Source organism: Lampetra fluviatilis, chromosome 6 (assembly GCF_964198595.1).
Source record: "Lampetra fluviatilis chromosome 6, kcLamFluv1.1, whole genome shotgun sequence".
Taxonomy (NCBI): domain Eukaryota; kingdom Metazoa; phylum Chordata; class Hyperoartia; order Petromyzontiformes; family Petromyzontidae; genus Lampetra; species Lampetra fluviatilis.
Window position 1 is genome coordinate 2,980,998 of NC_136280.1, and position 16,913 is coordinate 2,997,910.

The 16,913-nt window shown below is 52.2% G+C and overlaps 1 protein-coding gene across 15 annotated transcripts in view; it reads right to left on the reverse strand.

The window, feature by feature from the left end:
• Positions 1-489: 489 nt before the first annotated feature.
• Positions 490-16,913, reverse strand: part of LOC144933042 (nuclear receptor corepressor 1-like) — a 180,470-nt gene continuing 164,046 nt past the window's right edge. For 12 of the 15 annotated variants that reach the window (XM_078857504.1, XM_078857505.1, XM_078857503.1 and 9 more), the window contains 11 exons: positions 15,493-16,472; positions 13,408-13,473; positions 12,725-12,835; positions 11,514-11,647; positions 9,681-9,988; positions 8,566-8,736; positions 7,765-7,928; positions 6,945-6,998; positions 5,965-6,147; positions 4,691-5,035; positions 490-3,745 (listed from right to left, as the gene is read on the reverse strand). In XM_078857504.1, the coding sequence (XP_078713630.1) occupies positions 3,447-3,745; positions 4,691-5,035; positions 5,965-6,147; positions 6,945-6,998; positions 7,765-7,928; positions 8,566-8,736; positions 9,681-9,988; positions 11,514-11,647; positions 12,725-12,835; positions 13,408-13,473; positions 15,493-16,472 (2,815 nt within the window). In that variant the 3' untranslated portion in view covers positions 490-3,446. Of the gene's footprint in view, positions 3,746-4,236; positions 4,331-4,690; positions 5,036-5,964; positions 6,148-6,944; positions 6,999-7,764; positions 7,929-8,565; positions 8,737-9,680; positions 9,989-11,513; positions 11,648-12,724; positions 12,836-13,407; positions 13,474-15,492; positions 16,473-16,913 lie in introns of all 15 variants that reach the window. The other 3 variants (XM_078857514.1, XM_078857510.1, XM_078857511.1) reach the window with 3 other exon arrangements.

Genomic DNA, 16,913 nt, shown 5'->3' on the forward strand with positions numbered 1-16,913 from the left:
TTTAAATATGGTGTAGTATTAAAGCTGGGGGGGGGGGGAGCCTTGGGCCCAGCGGTGAGCGCCCCGCGCACGTGGTTGAACATCGGTGCGGGCGAGACAGCCGAATCGGTTGCGAAGCTCACCCCTCCGTCGGGGTGACGAATGGACAAACACCACCGCACCCCCCCCCCCTGACAGACCACGTCGTCAGCGGACTGCGCCGCGAACGCGGTGACCCCGAGTTTGATCCCTGGCCGCGACCACAACAGCATCAATAAGTGCCGAGTGAAATCTCCCCGAAACTCTCAACACCCCCCCACCCCCCAACTTTCACACATCGCGCACTGACCAGTGTGGTGAAGTATGGTCAAACAATCCTCACCACCCCCCACAATCAACACGCTGTACGGAGGAGGCTTTCATCCAAAGGCTGCGGCTTGTAAATGACGAACAATTGCTGTTGTGAAGTGCGTAGCAGCCCGAGTAACAAAATGTACATCCGGAACGATACATAGATACTTATTTTAATTTTCCTCATTTGGTGACCAACTGTAATAGCAGAGTGTTGTTTTTTTATCTGAGAGGCGCACGCGTATGCACCTTACTGCGTGGACAGCAAGGAGGGGGGGGGTAAAACATGAAAGCGGTACAACAACCCCCCCCCCGCATCCACCACCACCCCCACCCCCCCATCTCAACACATGCAGGCAAGTGTGTGTGTGAATGAAAACCGAAGAGAAGGTGGTGGGTGGGGGGGGGGTGTTAATGATGTTAAGCACTCTATTCGTCGAAGCATATTTGGCCAAGAGTATACAATCAGATGTACAGTCGAAAGAAAACATCTGCAAAAAACTGATTGTCTCTTCAAACAATAAAGTGTTTGAGTTCAACGTGTCTTTTTAAGATAATTAGAGAATTGTAAACACACATTCACTATATACACACACACGCGCGCGGATACACTGTACAAACAGGCTTTCATCACGTACAACACTGCTTCGTGTCCACAGTCCGTCAGGTCAAGGAGCCAAAATGAGGGTTAATTTTTCGTATTTTTTTGCTGTTTCTCATGGTGGAGAGGGGAGGGGGCTTGCGGGGGGGGGGGGTCACTGCGTTGTAAAATAAAGTGTCGTCTCGAGGCGCGATGGTTCGTCGGGTACACTTCAATGTGCAAACGAATATTCAAAATATGAAGCAAATACAGTATGGCACGGACGAAAAAAAGGGTACGCTCGGAAATTTGTCAACGCGAAATGTCTTGCTGCTGATGCTGCTGCTGCTGCTTGATGCATTTTGCCGTTTAAGCGGCTCAAAGTTACACGCGTGATCATCCATTCGGTCGCCTGCCGCCAGTAGGAACCCCCCCCCGCCCAACCAAAAAAAAACTCCGCAAAAGGGGAATGGCATCTGTAAATGTTTCTCATTAAAACTCTGCCGACGCGCCCCTGCTAAAGAAAACACCAGGCGTTGAGTGAAAGTTAGAATTCAGACTTTGACCGACGGCATATGATTATATATTCTCTTAACAATATGATCGCAGATTTTAAACAAGGCCCAAACAAATCATGACGCCGCGTGTGTCTGTGTGTTTGTTGATGCATGCGTGATGAGCCGAGTGTGTTCCCAAGGTGTGCACGCACGCACGCGCGCGCGCTTGCTGTCACGTCCCAGCGAAGTGCGGCGTTGCATGTACGTGCATTTTGAACTTTCTTTCGCACCGTACGTAGCCAACCGTGATATTCGAGAGGGGCATTAAGGCTGCATCCACCCGCGGTGGCCCTGCTGCTCTGCCAGGGCCGGTATCTAAACGCATCGATCGTCCTTCACAAACCCCGACACAAAACCCCTCTCCTCCAGTCGGCGGGGACCACGTGAAGGAGCCACCTCCTCCTCCCCAGACTCCAATTCCCAACGATACCTCCTTGCCACAACCAATTCCCTCTCCCTCCCTCTCTCTCTCCCCACCACCAACCCCTTAAGCTTGAACCCCACGGGGATACACAAACCCCCATCACTCAAATTACACCTCTGCACTAATCGACCTCACTCAAACTCACATTTGGCTTAACGAGCGCTTAATTAGCGCGCGCCTACGTCTTAGCGCGGTTACCACGGCCATCGAAGCGCGCGTTTCATCCTCCGATGGGGGGGTTGGCGGGGTTGGAGTCTGCACTATCACGGGAAGAGAGGCAACTTTTTGCCAGTTGTACGTCGGTCGTATTAATGCCAAGCAGACTGCTGGTAACATCAGTAGTCACTAAATGAAGAAAATCGTACGAACTCAGGGTCTGTGCCGACGATGCCAGCTGAAAGCCAAAGGTATATATCCGTTTTTGCCGCTGTTACTGTCGTTGCAAGAACTTTGCGATCGCGACGTTGTGGGTTTGCTTTGGTCTATCCTACAGCGTGCAACGGTAAGCGTACAAAAAAACATTACCAGCTTAAACCCCCTTGCAGCATCGAGTAATCAGATCCAAAAAAGTGACTGCAACAAAGTAAAGGCGAGTAAGCCTTCCACAGCTTGCAGAACAACTAAAAATACAAACACATAGCATTAGATTTTATTACAATTAACCTTTATGATCACAGGGAGTGGTATCAACATATTTACAAGAGTTCAGTGTTTTAAAATTATTCTGCTCATATTTTAAACTCTTAAAAACGTAAAACTTTATAAAAATGGGGGAGTGGGGAAGCTTTGTTTTTTTTTGTTTGTTTAAGTCAATCTTTGTCTATTCACCCAGTGCACAAACCTCCCCAGGGCTCAAACAACTGCCAACCCGTTGATTCGAGTCCTGCATGACACACTCTCACACTCTCTCTTCTGCTTGTATTCACGATGCCTTTACAAACGTTTGCTTACGATAAACACTTTTTTTCTCTCCATCCTTTTTTAAGATTTTTTTCCAACATTTTTTTTCCCTTTTTCAACCCTCGCAAGCTCTCGGGCTCGTTACTTTCATGCAAAACGAGCCGTCTCTCTTTCTCACTCTCGTCTCTCTCTCTCTCTCTCCAGCACGGCCGCCAACAAGAATTATTTTCCATCCGATGCCCAACGTCCTCCTCTCAGTCCCATCGTCGACTAGTTTATTAATTTTTTTTTTGCGCGCAAACGCGTGGCAGAGGTTCCCCACCATTCGGTCTCCGCCTCCATAAGACACTGCTTTTTCATCTTCCAATAAAACGACGTGGTTAAAGGCTGATGATAATTAATGGCTGTAAACGCTGCACAAACGATAGCTTTTTTTTCGTCATGGGGTCAAAAACTTGAAGCCGGAGGAGACCACCGTACACGGCGCGGGCGCGCGGGGCTGCGGCGAGAGGTGGGAGCATATGAAAGAAGGGGGGGGAGCGGGCAGGTGGGTAGCGGGGGGCGGGGAGGGTGAGGCGGGAACAGAGCGGCAGCCCTCGTCGCTCAAATTCAAGTCACCGGCGGCTCCTCTCGGTAACGCCGCGTTCTTCCCCGCTCAGCCGTCGCTATCGGACAGAGTCTCGTACTGGGAGGACAGCAGCGGCGTCGGCTTCTCGCGGTCCCACGAGCGCTGCTGTTGGGAGGCCGGAGACGCGGCACCCCCAGTGGCAGGGGACGGCACGGCTTGTGCGGGAGTCTGCATCGAGGGGGGGCTGGCCCCCGCGCCGTTTCCACCACTGCCGTTGCCGCCGCCGCCGTTGCCGCCACCACCAGCGCCTGCCGCACCTGCACCGCCGCCGCCGCCGCCGCCGCCCATCATGAGCATCAAGGGGTTGAAGGGAAATTGCGCCGCCGCTGGAAAAATAAAACGGAAGGGGGGGGGGGAGGAAGAGGGCGCGCAGTCGGCAACGGTGAGCGAGGAAGACGCGCGGGAGAGAAGGTGAAAGAAAATTAGCGATGTGTCGCAACCACTCGTCGTCGCGGCGAAGATTCCGTGTGTTTGCAAACGAAAACCCGAGCGGAAGAAGACCCAGCGAACGTCTCGTGCTCAACCGTGCGGGGGCGGTAGCAGGTGCCCGTGTCGAGAACAAAAGGAGACGCGCGACGACGTTTGGATTTGTGGCAAAAGCCGAGCAGAATTCTCGCGGCAAAGCAGCCTCGGTGCGAACGCGACGCGGCGCGGATGTGTAAACACATCGAGAGAGAGGAGGAGGTATCATCGGTGAAGAGTCGCGTCGATTGGAAGCCAAAGAAGCGGACGCGCCAGAGGTGGACGCCCGCTAGAGAGAGGTAGCAATGAAATCAGCTTGTGTGGAGGTGCTAGATGGATTGCTACATCTCAGGACCTTGATAGATGGCGACGGCTTGGGGAAGGCCTTCATCCAGTAGTGGATTGATCATGGCTGATGATGATGAGAGGCGGCGATGTGTGGCTTATGACTTGGGGGAGGAAGGGACATTGATCAGGAAAAGGATTCTTTTGTAAAACAACAACGAGGTCATACAATATTTTGTACGCTGTCTGTACCACAGTTTTAAAACATTGTATTTAGTCTGCAAAAAAAGTCCTTACTGAGCAATTATCTTCAACACCCAAATTGTCCTGGGCCCTCGAGACGTACCGCATGCGACGAGCGACACAAACGTTAAACGACGACGAACAATTTATCCAAAGAGGGCGTCGGCGAGTCGCAAATCCCCTTCGACAAACCCACCGTCTAAGACATTACCGCCCACCAATCTCGCCGGCGCGCACAAACCGCAACGCAAAAGCACGTCGCCGCACGTCTCTCGACTCACCGGCAGAGGACAAGGCGGACGCCGTCGTCGACGCCGCCGACGCCGCCGTGGTGGTCGCGGCCGCGCCGGTCACCTTGTCGTCCCAGGCCGGAGGCTGAGCGCCGGGCGTGCGCCGCTCGACGCCGTCGCCCCTCGCAGGTGACGCCGACGGCGCCCGCCTCTTGTCCTGCTGCTGCTGCTCCGGCGGCGGCGGCCCCACGGGCGTCGTCTCGGAGCGGGCGGGCGAGGCCGCGGGCCCGCGTCCCTCCGACGGCGCCGACGGGGGCCGCTCTGTGTAGGCCGGCGAGCGGGATGCCTTGCTGCGCGCCGACGGTTTGGCGCCGCCGGGCTTCTGTCGGCCCGAGCCTGCCACGGGCGAGAGACGTCGGACCGGTCGCGGTGAGGTGCGGAATGGAAGAAATATAATAAACTGAAGACGCCGCTGCGCAACAGAAGATGCGATCGAAAAACAAAAAAAGCCAGGCGGCGCTGATTATTCTAAATAATTTCTGGAGTTCTATTTATAACATCGTGCTGCTCAATTGTTCGTTATTATTGTTTAGCATTCTGCTTGTTCTTTTCTCTCTCTGCATTGCTCGAGACAAGGTGATGAAAAAGTCTGTCCGGTGGATGCAAACGACCTTCAAACAGCGTGAATGAAAGGAAGATGGCGAGAGCCAGTGCAATGAGGGACTTGCAGCCAGAGGGATGGGATCGTGCGTCTCAGGACGCGTGTCGACCTGTCAGCTCGTGTTGGATGTTAAATGTCCCCCCCCCCACCACTCTTAGCAGCTGCTGCGAATCTGCGTTGTAATTATTCCACTGCACAGAGACATTTCGATCGGCCTCCTATTTTAGCTTTGTCCGCTGATGTTTAATTATTGTAGCATCGAAGGATCGCAAAAGATGACAATGACGTGGGCAGGCCTTCAATCAGCAGTGGATTGATCATGGTCGGCCACTCCTGCTGCTTTTGACCTTTTATCGCACGTGTACCCCCTTGTTGCTTTTACTACGCTGCTCGCCCTGGAAAACAATACTTTACATCACAAGAGGCTCTCTCCTGCTTTTAAATAAAAACGTAATTCATACTACTACTACGACATTTTCTGTTACAGGGCAGCGATACGGACGAAGGTGGTGGCGAGTTTTTAATCCAGTCTGTGCCAATTTGTTTCTCAAATATAAAAAAAATCGATCGCTGAGGCAGGGTAGACGGAGGAGACAGGGAATGAAGGGGGGAGGGTTGGCAAGGAGGGAGGGAGGGGGGGCCGGAGACCGGCAAGTCAACACACCAGAGAGGGGCGACGCTCGGCTGTCGGAGTCCTGACGGGGCTCCAGGGTGGGGGGGGCGGGTGGTCCGGGTGGCACGGGGGACATGTGGGGGCCCATCCCCTTGCTGCCTGTGCTCGAGTCCTCGAAGCTTCCCATCAACGCCTTCCTGATGATGTCCTCAAGGCCCAGGTTGTTGGTCGGATCTGGATGAGGAGGAGGACAAGGAGGGATGGGTTGGGGGTGGAGTTGCTCCACGGCTCCCTCACAACAACTTCGGAGGCTTCCGCTCGACACCAGCGACATCCGTGTGTCCACGGGAGGAAAAACAAGTGTCTGCGTACCTCCAACAGTGGTGCGTGTGCACAACAGGACTAGTGTCACACAAATTAAACCCTTCAGTGTAACAACTGCCATGGTTCTAATTACTTTCTATGGATTTTAATTGTTATTTTGGCAGGGATCGATTGTGTTTTTTTGTGTTTTCACAGATTATTTTTGGTAAAGATTATTTCAAGGGTAGTAAAAAATAAAAAAAAATTGCGGACGTTTCAAGTTCAGAGTGGATATCGATTTTGTAAATTTCGAGTTATGTTTAGGAGGCACGAGAAAAATCCGGGGATCAATGGGGGATGAAATTTTTGCGGCGGCGCGGCAGCTTTTTTCTTGCGCGGCAAAAAAAAAAAGTTAAACACGCGGCGCGCGCGTGCAGGGAAATGGATTGGGCATCAACGAGACGTCTGCATGGCTTGATTACACCGATATTAAATACGGCGGGGACTATTGACTGCCGGGGCGAGGCAACGCTTGGCTTGTCAGAGAGGCAGGGATACGTTGGGTGCAAAATTACACGGAGGCCAGGCATGGTCGCGCACAGCCGCGAAATCAATGTGGCGCAGATTCGCCCAAGATTAAATTTTCTCTTTGTAAACAGAATATAGAGGGCGTGCGTGTGAGGATAGCAAAAGAAAAGTTACGATGCTCTGTAGGGGTAGCGCTGTACCTGACACGGGGGTTGCGGGCATCTGAAATATTTCTGTGCCGGGCTGCCCGGCTCCTAAAGAGACACACGGACAGCAGCAGGAGCAACGGCACAAAGCGTGAAGACGTTTTCCAGCGACAACGAACGTAATAAACCGCGTGTAATGTGCAGTAAGTGCGGTGCAGCTGGTAGTGTGTGTACGTGTCTGATGACAGCCGGTGTACTTTACTTCGTAGACGTTTAGACTAGAGCAGGATCGCAGCCGTCATCGCAGACGCGCGCACAAAGGAACCCATCGCTCGATACGTCATTTGCGGAGGGCGTGGCGAGAGGCGGTGACACGAGCAGCCCCGACGGCCACAAGTTTTTACAAAGCGAGAAAATATCCGGACGTTTGTGAAGCAACGGGAGTGGGCGATGATGAGAATTGCTTGAAAAACGACAATGGTGGAACGAATATAGGGATGTATTAGCAAAGTGTGCAGTGTCAACATGAATCGCTACAAGATGCACGGTCAGAGAGGTTAAACCCAGTGTGTTTTTAAATAAGTTAAAATGCTTCTATGTTTTTTATTAAGCATCACGTGTTGATAAAAGTCTTTCACTAATAATTAATATTTCGCTTTTCATTCTCAGAGCCATCATTACTGACCCGTCTGACACGACCAAATCAGCTGAACTCTCAAGAGAGACACAACAGAGAGAGCGTTTTGGAGTAACGGGTTAACTGCAGACAAGCGGGGGAGGGGAGAAGACAGCCCAAAAACCGGTGTCAACAATCGCCCAAGCTCTGTGGTCCTCCACTGTTGTCGTGTCAGCGGCTGAGGCGCGCGACCCTCACCGACGTCGCGCGTCGACGTGGACTTGAGGTAGATCTCCTGCTTCTTCGACTTCACCATCGCCGACGTGTTCTCCGTCAGCTTGCTGAAGAAGGCGGGAGAGTAGGCCAGCCCTCGGGGGTCGGGCCTGCTCGCGCCACGCGCAGAGGAAGAGGTCCGAGCAGCACTGAATCAGAGGGGTTACCCCACTGCCCAGTATTGCTGCTCCCTTACCAGACAGCACACCGCCACGCACACATAACTAGACACCCCCTGCAAATGCCATGCACTCGTAACAGACTTTTGGGGGGCAAGTGTTTATTTAGCGAGCACCGATAAAGGCATGTACGGTACACGAACGGGTGGGTGGCCAGCACCACACCCGACCGCCTTTGTCTCCCCGCAGTGGCGATGTTTACACACCGTATCAGGTACTCATTTGAGGCCAATTCGACCTAGGGGAAGCCCAAGACCAGTTCAGATAATAGTCACTGGTGCTGGTGGCCAAGAGCGGGCATCGAACTTGGTGTCGCCGGGTTCGTAGCGCAGCTCGCTGCCCACTGCACCACCACTCCCCACACAGAAAGACAAAGATCCCCCGTATAGCCTTAACATACTGTTGGGGCAAGTGCTGTTAGCGAGTACCAATGAAGGCCGGCACAACGCACAAGGGAGTGTGCGTGGCGAGCACAACGATGCCCGACCGCCTTCGTCTCCCCAGTGGCAATGTTAATTACACCGCACCAAGTACTCATTTGAGTACGCCACGCACGCACGCACACACGCTCGCACGCTCGCAGCACAAGTTCCCTCTCTCCTCGCACCTGTGTTCGGGCACCGGCTCCTTGTGCGCCGGCGCCGCTGCGTTGCCGGCGGGAGGCGGCTTGTCGTGCTGCTCCGAACCGCTGCTGGCGCTTGTGGGCGGAGACGCCGGCTCCAGGCCGCCCTCCGAGCCCGACGGGGAGTCCTGGCTCTCGTCCGGGGACTTCCTCATCCTGCACAGAGGACGAGGGCAACCATGACCCCACGGCTGAAAATCACTCGCCCCCTTCCCACCTACCTCACATCCCCCCCCCCCCCCCATATACCCTACCCACCCTAACCTACCCTCCCCCCCCCACCTTGATTCTTACCACAGGCCACGATATCCCCACCAGGAAATGTCCCTACTCTGTGCAGAGATGAGGGTAATGGGCCACAGCTAACGGTTCGCTCTAAACAAGCCCCACCCCCGTGATTGGATCATTTATAGGCAACGTAGCGACGCGCCTAATAAACGCCGAGTGTAAGTTTAAGCGCTCGTGACACACACATAGAATGGGGCACGTGAGCATGGATTATTTACAATTTATAGAATTGATATGCATAATCAGCCAGAATCAATACGCTGCTGGTTGAAGACTATGTTAGCGAGCAGCTCTTAAGGCAGGCACAGGCAGTCGGGGATATGAAAAAGTCGGCACTATGCAAGATATCTTCGGCAGTTTGTCCTCCAAATTATATTCAACAGCGCTGTGGGCGTCACATCCCAAGACGCATAACAATTATCCATTTGCAACTCTCGCAGAAAAAGCAGTGGTACATCACCTAGCAAAGATGAGTTTCATTATATTTCTAGATTTGAAGCTTTCGTGACTGCAAGGATTCATACTCTTAGTTCTTTCGGTTAAGTCACGTAGGTAAAAAATGAAATAAAAATAAAATAAAATAATTTTTTTTTCATTTTTTATCTACGTGACTTTACCGAAAGAACTAAGAGTATGAGTTTCATTATAATCCGCTTGCTATGCCGTCATCTCATGGCCACTTAACAGCCTAGCAAGCAGGGCTTCTGAAGTACCGGATCACGGGCACCTGTTACGCCGCGCGACCCCCACGCCACCACAACGCCACTCGAACCCTGAAAAATAAATCGCGGCAAAAAAGCCACGGCCCATACCGGGAGGACGGTTTCGGCGACGAGTCGTCGGCGAGCTTGGGCACGGCTCGCAGGGGCAGCGACGAGGGCAGCGACGAGGGCAGCGACGAGGGCAGCTGCTCCGCCGTCAACTCCGGGGGGCTGGGCTCCCCTGCCCTCGGTTTCGGGGGCGGCACCGGCAGTGAATCCTGTCCCCTGGCGAGCGGGGGTGGCCCCCCGCTGGCGCCGCCAGTGCTGTGGGCCTCTGGGGGCGACTGCCGAGGGCTACGCTGAGATGCGTGCAGAGGGTAGGGGCCCACGTTCCTTGTGTAGTCCAGAGTTATGATCTCCTGTGCCAAGCGGACGCGCAAAAGCTCGGTTGTCATCCAGGATAAATACATATTCTGATTCTGACATTATTTACAGCCCTTGATTAACCGAATGCTGGATAAAGGACTGCCTACACCGTTTCAGTCATGGGCGTTATTTGACCATACTTCACCATGCTGGGCGGTGCGGATTGGGGTGAAGAGAGGTGTGGTCCAAGACCGGTTCAGATATCACTTGCGACCAACGATAGCGGTGGCCAGGAATTGAAATGGGGTCGCCGGGTTCATAGCGCAGTGCAATAACACCATTGTACTACCGCTCTAACCTAACCCTGCCTTACAAGCGGAAACATATAAAATAGGCTGCAAAACCAAAAATACTAAATACAAATCCCATTGGCAATGCAGTGAAGCGCAAACACAAACAAAAACTCACTACATCCGTCAGTAACAATGACTTGACGTATCCATATTGTTTATTTTTTTTCCCCCAGTTGTAAGTTTGTCTGATGATGGTGGTGAATTGTTTTGACTTGTTAATGCTACACTGCCCGTAATGTATTTTTTTTCATATCAAATGGCGATGTCAGCTGTTTATAAATCCCTTGCGGTAATTGCCCGATGTATAACGTCCTCCCTTTGGCATTGGTTTTCTGGAGTATTTAATGTTCAATAACCACCTCGACACGGGTAACATTTTCCAACAAAAGATCAATCAATCTGCTTCCACCTGACTTTATTAGAACACCCTGCAATAACCACAATTTGGAAGTGACATTTTTCAAGCGTCAATACGACTCAAATATTTCAATCGATGGAAATGTTTTCGCCTTATTAAAAATTCATCCAATTTTTGAGACGCAAACAGCAGAGACGCCGATGACATCCGAATAGAGGAACTCGTTCTTACGTGAATAACTTCAGATATATCTTTTTTAAGTTGGATTTCATTTTGGGGGTTAAAAACCCAAAAATACGATGGTTGGACATGACTACAGGTGGAAAAAAGCCGAACGCTACCCTCTCATCTCACTGCTTGCTTGCCAGTGTGCTATCCTAAAAACTAAAAAAAAATGTATTTCACCAGGCAAGGCCCACTGAGCTATACAGCTCTTGTTCAGAAGCGACCCGGGCCACAAATGATAGCTCAACGAAGTGGCATATCACGTGGAAATTTGTAGTAGCAGCCAAATACCCTAAACACGTGTTTCTAAATGTGGAGGGAAAAACCGGAGGACCCAGAGAAAAATCCACGCGACCACGGGGAGAGAGACACGCAAACTCCAAGTACACAGCAGGCGTCAGGGTCGGGATCGAACCCACTACCCCCAGCAATCAAACCTCTTTGTCAAAGACCCCCACAGTCAACCTTCGCTTCATGGGACGGACGTTTGCTCTTTCTCCACTGCTGCCCGTGTGGTCAATAACCTCCTCTCCCCCCCGCCCCCCATAACCTCTCGTGTGCTCTGTTGTGGCCTCAGCACAGCATCTACCCCCAACAGCCCGCTCAGGCTAAGAGGGGGACCTGCTGTGTGTTTGTTCGTACGTGGATGTGGTCGGCCAAGGTGATGACGCGGTGCGTCGACGTGTGAGGCTTGCTCGTCGCGTTGGCGCTGGGGTTGCTCTCGGCTTGCGATGTCGGCTCTCTCCGCTCGTCCGCGGCAAATTGACTCTTCTCGGCTGAGCCACAAGAGCATACGAACACATGGCCAGTCAGCACGATTTGTTTTTGATTAGAGCCACCCCCCCCTCCCCCTACGTCAGGGCGGCTCGGCGCACTTTTACACGCAGATAAGCGACTTGCGTCGCGCCACGCGCATTTGAAAGGGCACCATCAATCGCAGGTGTCCCTGTGTGGCACAAGTGTGCCTCGGCACCCCGCGACCGCAAGCGGGTATTAATCTGCCAGTCGGGGAGAGCGACGATTGTTTTGTATAATCCCAAGTCATTTGCAAGGAATCTTTCAAATTTGACAGATTTGGCCCAATACGCTGGCACGTAACGGTCTGCTCTTTTCGAAGAACGTCAGGGGATCTTTAAGGTCTGCTATGAAGCAGGCTTCATAGCAGCGATAACCGGGGTCAGATTCGAACCGCGAACCTCTGCAAAGGGTGGCAAACGCGCAACCCACTTAAAACTATAAAAAACAACTATTTTTATTTTAGCATGTAAGGCCCACCGAGCTATGAAGCTTCTTTTTCAGAAGTGACCTGGCCACAAATGATAGCGCCACGAATGTGGATATTGATAATAGCTAAATAATCTAAACGCATGTTGATTCTAAATGTGGAAGGAAAAACCGGAGGACCCGGAGAAAAATCCATGCGACCACGGGGAGAACATGCAAACTCCAAATATACAGCTGGCGTCAGTCGGGATTGAACCCACGACCTCCTGCAGACCAGGCGAGGTAGGTAACATCTCGCCACCGTGGTGCCCACATTACCGCGCAAAAGCCTACTAAGTATTCTTAGCGGTCAATACGACGTCACACATGTGCATCCCCTTCTCTAATCTGTGTATTCCTCTTCATTTCTCTCAGTGCAGATACGTCAGATAATTATGTACGTTAACAAAAGCCACGATTATTGATGACCGCTTACTTGCCAGTGCGGCGAGCAGAAAGCATCGCGTTTGTTTAATAATTCATTGGGTTGTTTCTTTTCCCCACCAGTGGCGAAACGCTCGGTTTGCTTGGGCCCCCTGGCACCAACTCCAAAGCTCCCGAGAAAAACCAAGGCGGCGGAGCAACCTTACCCTGGGCAGAGGCATGCGCCTTGCGTCCGCCCGCCTTCTCGTGAGCTTGCGAGGGAGAGGCGCCTGGGCTGTTGGTCATACTGCGCTCTGATCCGCTCGACGGAGCCGACTCTGCAATCGGGCAACACGCAAAAAAAACATCGGGAGAGTCAAGAGAGCGATTTGGAAATGGTCAGGCACGTTAACGGTGCTCGTCTCATGCTTTACGGCCCTGAGCCCGTGGAGGAAACTCCACAGTCCCATGGCGGGGGAGGGGTGCGAGGAGTCTCTCCGGAGGACAACCACCGTTGACTTCACCCACTTATTTTATTGACCGCTGAGGGATGATGGTCCGAGTCAAAACGCCCACACCTGGATTAGAACCGGCAAGCCTTCCGACTGCGAGGCCCGCGCTCTACCGCTCAATGCAATCATCTTTAATAAATACGGCCATTGTTAAACAGAGTAACACCGTGAAGCCTTGTTCAAATGATTCCCATTATCTCCGTGCGGCGCCTCGAGACGCGGTCATCTTCACGTGTTACACGAATCCAAATTGCATTGCATTACTTTACATATGGAGAGAATACGTCCATACATCTTTAAAACGACGGTTTCCTTTGGCACCGGAGAACACCGGAGAGAACCCTCCATTACATATGAGGGGGTGACCCCCAGAGCTAGGCGCCGACGGGTTCACCAACCTATTTGCTGTACTGCCACCTCCGGGTCACATCTCAGTCCAGCGGGATTGTGAGTTTCACAAATCTCTACGAGATGTGGGAGGAGAACCGGAGTGCCCGGAGAAACACAAAGGTCTTTCAAGACAGGTTCACAACCCACTCGGTGTAATGCCCATGTCCGGGATACCTCACATCCCAGTGTTTGGAAGTTTCCCAAATATCTGCGTGAACCAATAACGTAACTCGACTATTTGTGTTTTACCAAGTCAGGCCCACTGAGCTATATAGCTCCTGTTCAGAAGCGACCTGGCCACAAATGAGAGCTCAACGAAGTGGACATTTCAAGCAGCCAAATACTCTAAACCGAAGGATCCAGAGAAAAATCCACGCGACCACGTGAAGAACACGCAAACGCCAAATGCACAGGCGTCAGGGTCGAGATCCAACCCATGACCTCGTGCATACCGGGCAAGGGAGTTAACATCTCGTCACCGCGTACGAAGCGCTGGATCACAGGCGTGGCCGCGCCACAACATCACGGCTGTAACACTTAAAGAGCGAGCACACCACAGCTCTCGTGGGGTGCCGCGGAATTTTCGTTTTTACGTTCGTTGCACACGTAATGTTGGCTGCCCCCCCCACCCACCTCAAAAAACAGTGGAAAAGCCATTCTGGCGTAGTTTGCCGATGGAATGATATTCAACACTAGGTGGCACCTAAGCCAAACGGAAGAAGAAGAAGAATAAAAAATCCCACGAACATTCAAGCCAGGTGGAGCATTCCTTGTCGCATGCCGGGGGACTAAAGGATAAGTTTACGTTAAGGTCTCGACTCTAAAGACTACTCTCCGACAGAACCCGCCACGGCCAAATTCTGCCAAACAAGACGGCTGTCAGCAGAGTTGCCGCCCTTTTACAAAGGTTTGCGGGCGTGGGCTCGAAGGCGACGGCGCTATTTTTGCACAAATGTCGTTCGATCAATGTCCTTCAACGGGCAACGAACGACCTTCGAGAATAGAAGGGGTGGGGGGTGGCATGTGGCACAAAGTCCGATTAACCATCCACGTTTGGCATCCTCCTGCAGATAACATCATTAATTAACGTCTGCGTTGTATTTTGTACGATGGCTATAAAGTTGGGATTTATACGATGAGTAAAATGTCAAATGAAAATATATAATAAAGCATTGTTTACGGTTACCGACAGGAAAGAATGATCTTAAGATGTTAACATTTAATTATGGTATTTAAAACTTTGTGGTATTGAATAATTCGCCTTTTTTCTTTAGGAAAAAGGCCAGTTGAACAAAACACATCAGGAAACTTCACAAAAGCCACCGGGTCAAAATACCAATAACTTTCTTTCCCTCTTAAGACGTAAAAAAAAACCTGTTACCTATCATTTAGATGGCATTTGAAAATATCAGCTTTACGGCCAGATTAACAAAAATTGTTACCCGTTTTAATGACGGGTGTGTACTATGCAATGCAATAACCCACAAAAGTTAACCTTCACAGAGAATGGTCGTGTTAACATTTGGCATATTATGGGGAGGAAACGAGTAATTGATTACGCTCCCATAACACAGCCATCTGTGGGGGAGATGATACAATAAAAAGCATCAAAAGTTGGATCATCATGTGTTCCAATAAAGCTGCCACGTTATCTCAACAAAACATGCTTACAGCTAAGCAATTTTTATTTTACCAGGAAAGGCCAATTGAGCTATATAGCTGTTTTTCAGGAGCGACCTGGCCACAAATGATAGCTCAACGAAGTGGCTTAACATCGCGTGGAAATTTATAGCGGTCAAATACTCTTAAAGGCATATCGATTCTAAATGTGGAGGGAAAAACTGGAGGACCCAGAGAAAAATCCACGTGACTACAGGGAGAGCATGCAAACTCCAAGTATAAAGCAGGCGTCAAGCGTCGGGATCAAATCCACGACCTTTTGAATACCAGGCGAATGTAGTTAACATCTCGCCATCGTGACACCCACATTTCTACGTGGGTTATCATGTTTTTGTAGGACAAGCACCCTCCCATACATGGGGGGGGGCTCGGCAAGCCCGGCGATGCGGAGCCGCACTGATCGAGGCCTTCACCGGTGCTGGTGGAGTCGAGGTTGAGGGGGCTGCTGCCCTCCTGTCGGTCCTTGTCCCCCGAGATCTGGTGCGTGATGATGGCGTGGATGAAGTTGGCGGCCGTCATCGTCGCCCGCCCTCGCGTCTTCAGCTCTCGGCTCAGGAGGAACAGCGGGTTCTCTGGCGCCTCCTCCCTCTCCGCCGTGGCCGCTGCAGCCGCTGCCACCACCGCAGCTGCCGCCACCGCCTGGTGGTTCACCGGCTTGGACGTGTCGTTGCCCGCACCGCCACCACTGCCGCCACCGGCCACTTTGAAGTGCGGCGGGCTTGCCGAAACGACGGGCTGGGCGCTGGACACCAGCTGCGGTGGCACCGCTGCCTGGCTCAACGGCGGGAAGTGCTGCGGTCCACTAGTGCCGTACTGATGCGGCGAAACGTTCGTGAGCTGCGGCTGCTTGGGAGCATGCGACTGATGCTGGTGGTGGTGCTGCTGGTGCTGCTGGTGGTGCTGTGCGGCGGATTTTGCCACCGGGGAGCTGATGATGGAGCGCGATTTCTGATCGGAGAATGGCAGGCCGGCATCGACTTGCCTCGTGCCTTCCGCATGCTTTGTGAGGTCTATGCTCGCCTGCTGCTGCTGATGCTGCTGCTGGTGCTGCTGCTGGTGGTGCTGCTGGTGCTGCTGCTGCTGGTGCTGCTGCTGCTGGTGTTGCTGCTGCTGCTGGTGCTGCTGCTGCTGGTGCTGCTGCTGTTTCCCGTAAAGGCCCGGGTCTCTCCTGCCCTCGTCGGCCGCGGTCCTGCGGTCGCGATGCCGGTGCACGTCGTGCGGGGGCCTGAAGCCCATCCCGTCCACGTCGGACTGCCGCGGCGCGAAGCCTCCGGCCGTGTGTTTATGCGCCCCGGGATCTCCCACGCCGCTGGCAACGCCGCTCATGATGTCACCGTGCCGCTGCGTGCTGGAGGCGACGGGGTAATTCGCGTAGCTCCCGGTGGACGGTGACCTGCAGAGAGATTTTTTTTGTAAAATGTTTAAAAATAAAATGTAATATAAGATGACATTGGACGAGTGGCCATACAGAGGTGGTAGAGGTCTGGTTTCAACTTAGCTCCTCCCCATTCTGCCTAGTCCCTCCCACTTCCACTTAATTCTTTCCCCTTCCACTGAGTAACTCAACCAGATCCGTAATTGTTTTGTTTTTGCCACTGGTAAATGTTTATGCACGGTCAGGAATTTAACCTGGACCACCGAGATTATAGTTGAGTGAGCAAAACGATAAGGCGCCACTACTATCTTTGTGCAATCAGAAAATGTGTCAATGTGAGCAAGTGAGCAGGAATCGAATTTAGGTCATCAAGTGCAGTGTGCTCATCAGTACACTACCGCACACAAGCAGCAAACAACAGCAGCAAAAACAGCAGCAAAAACAGCAACAACAGTAACA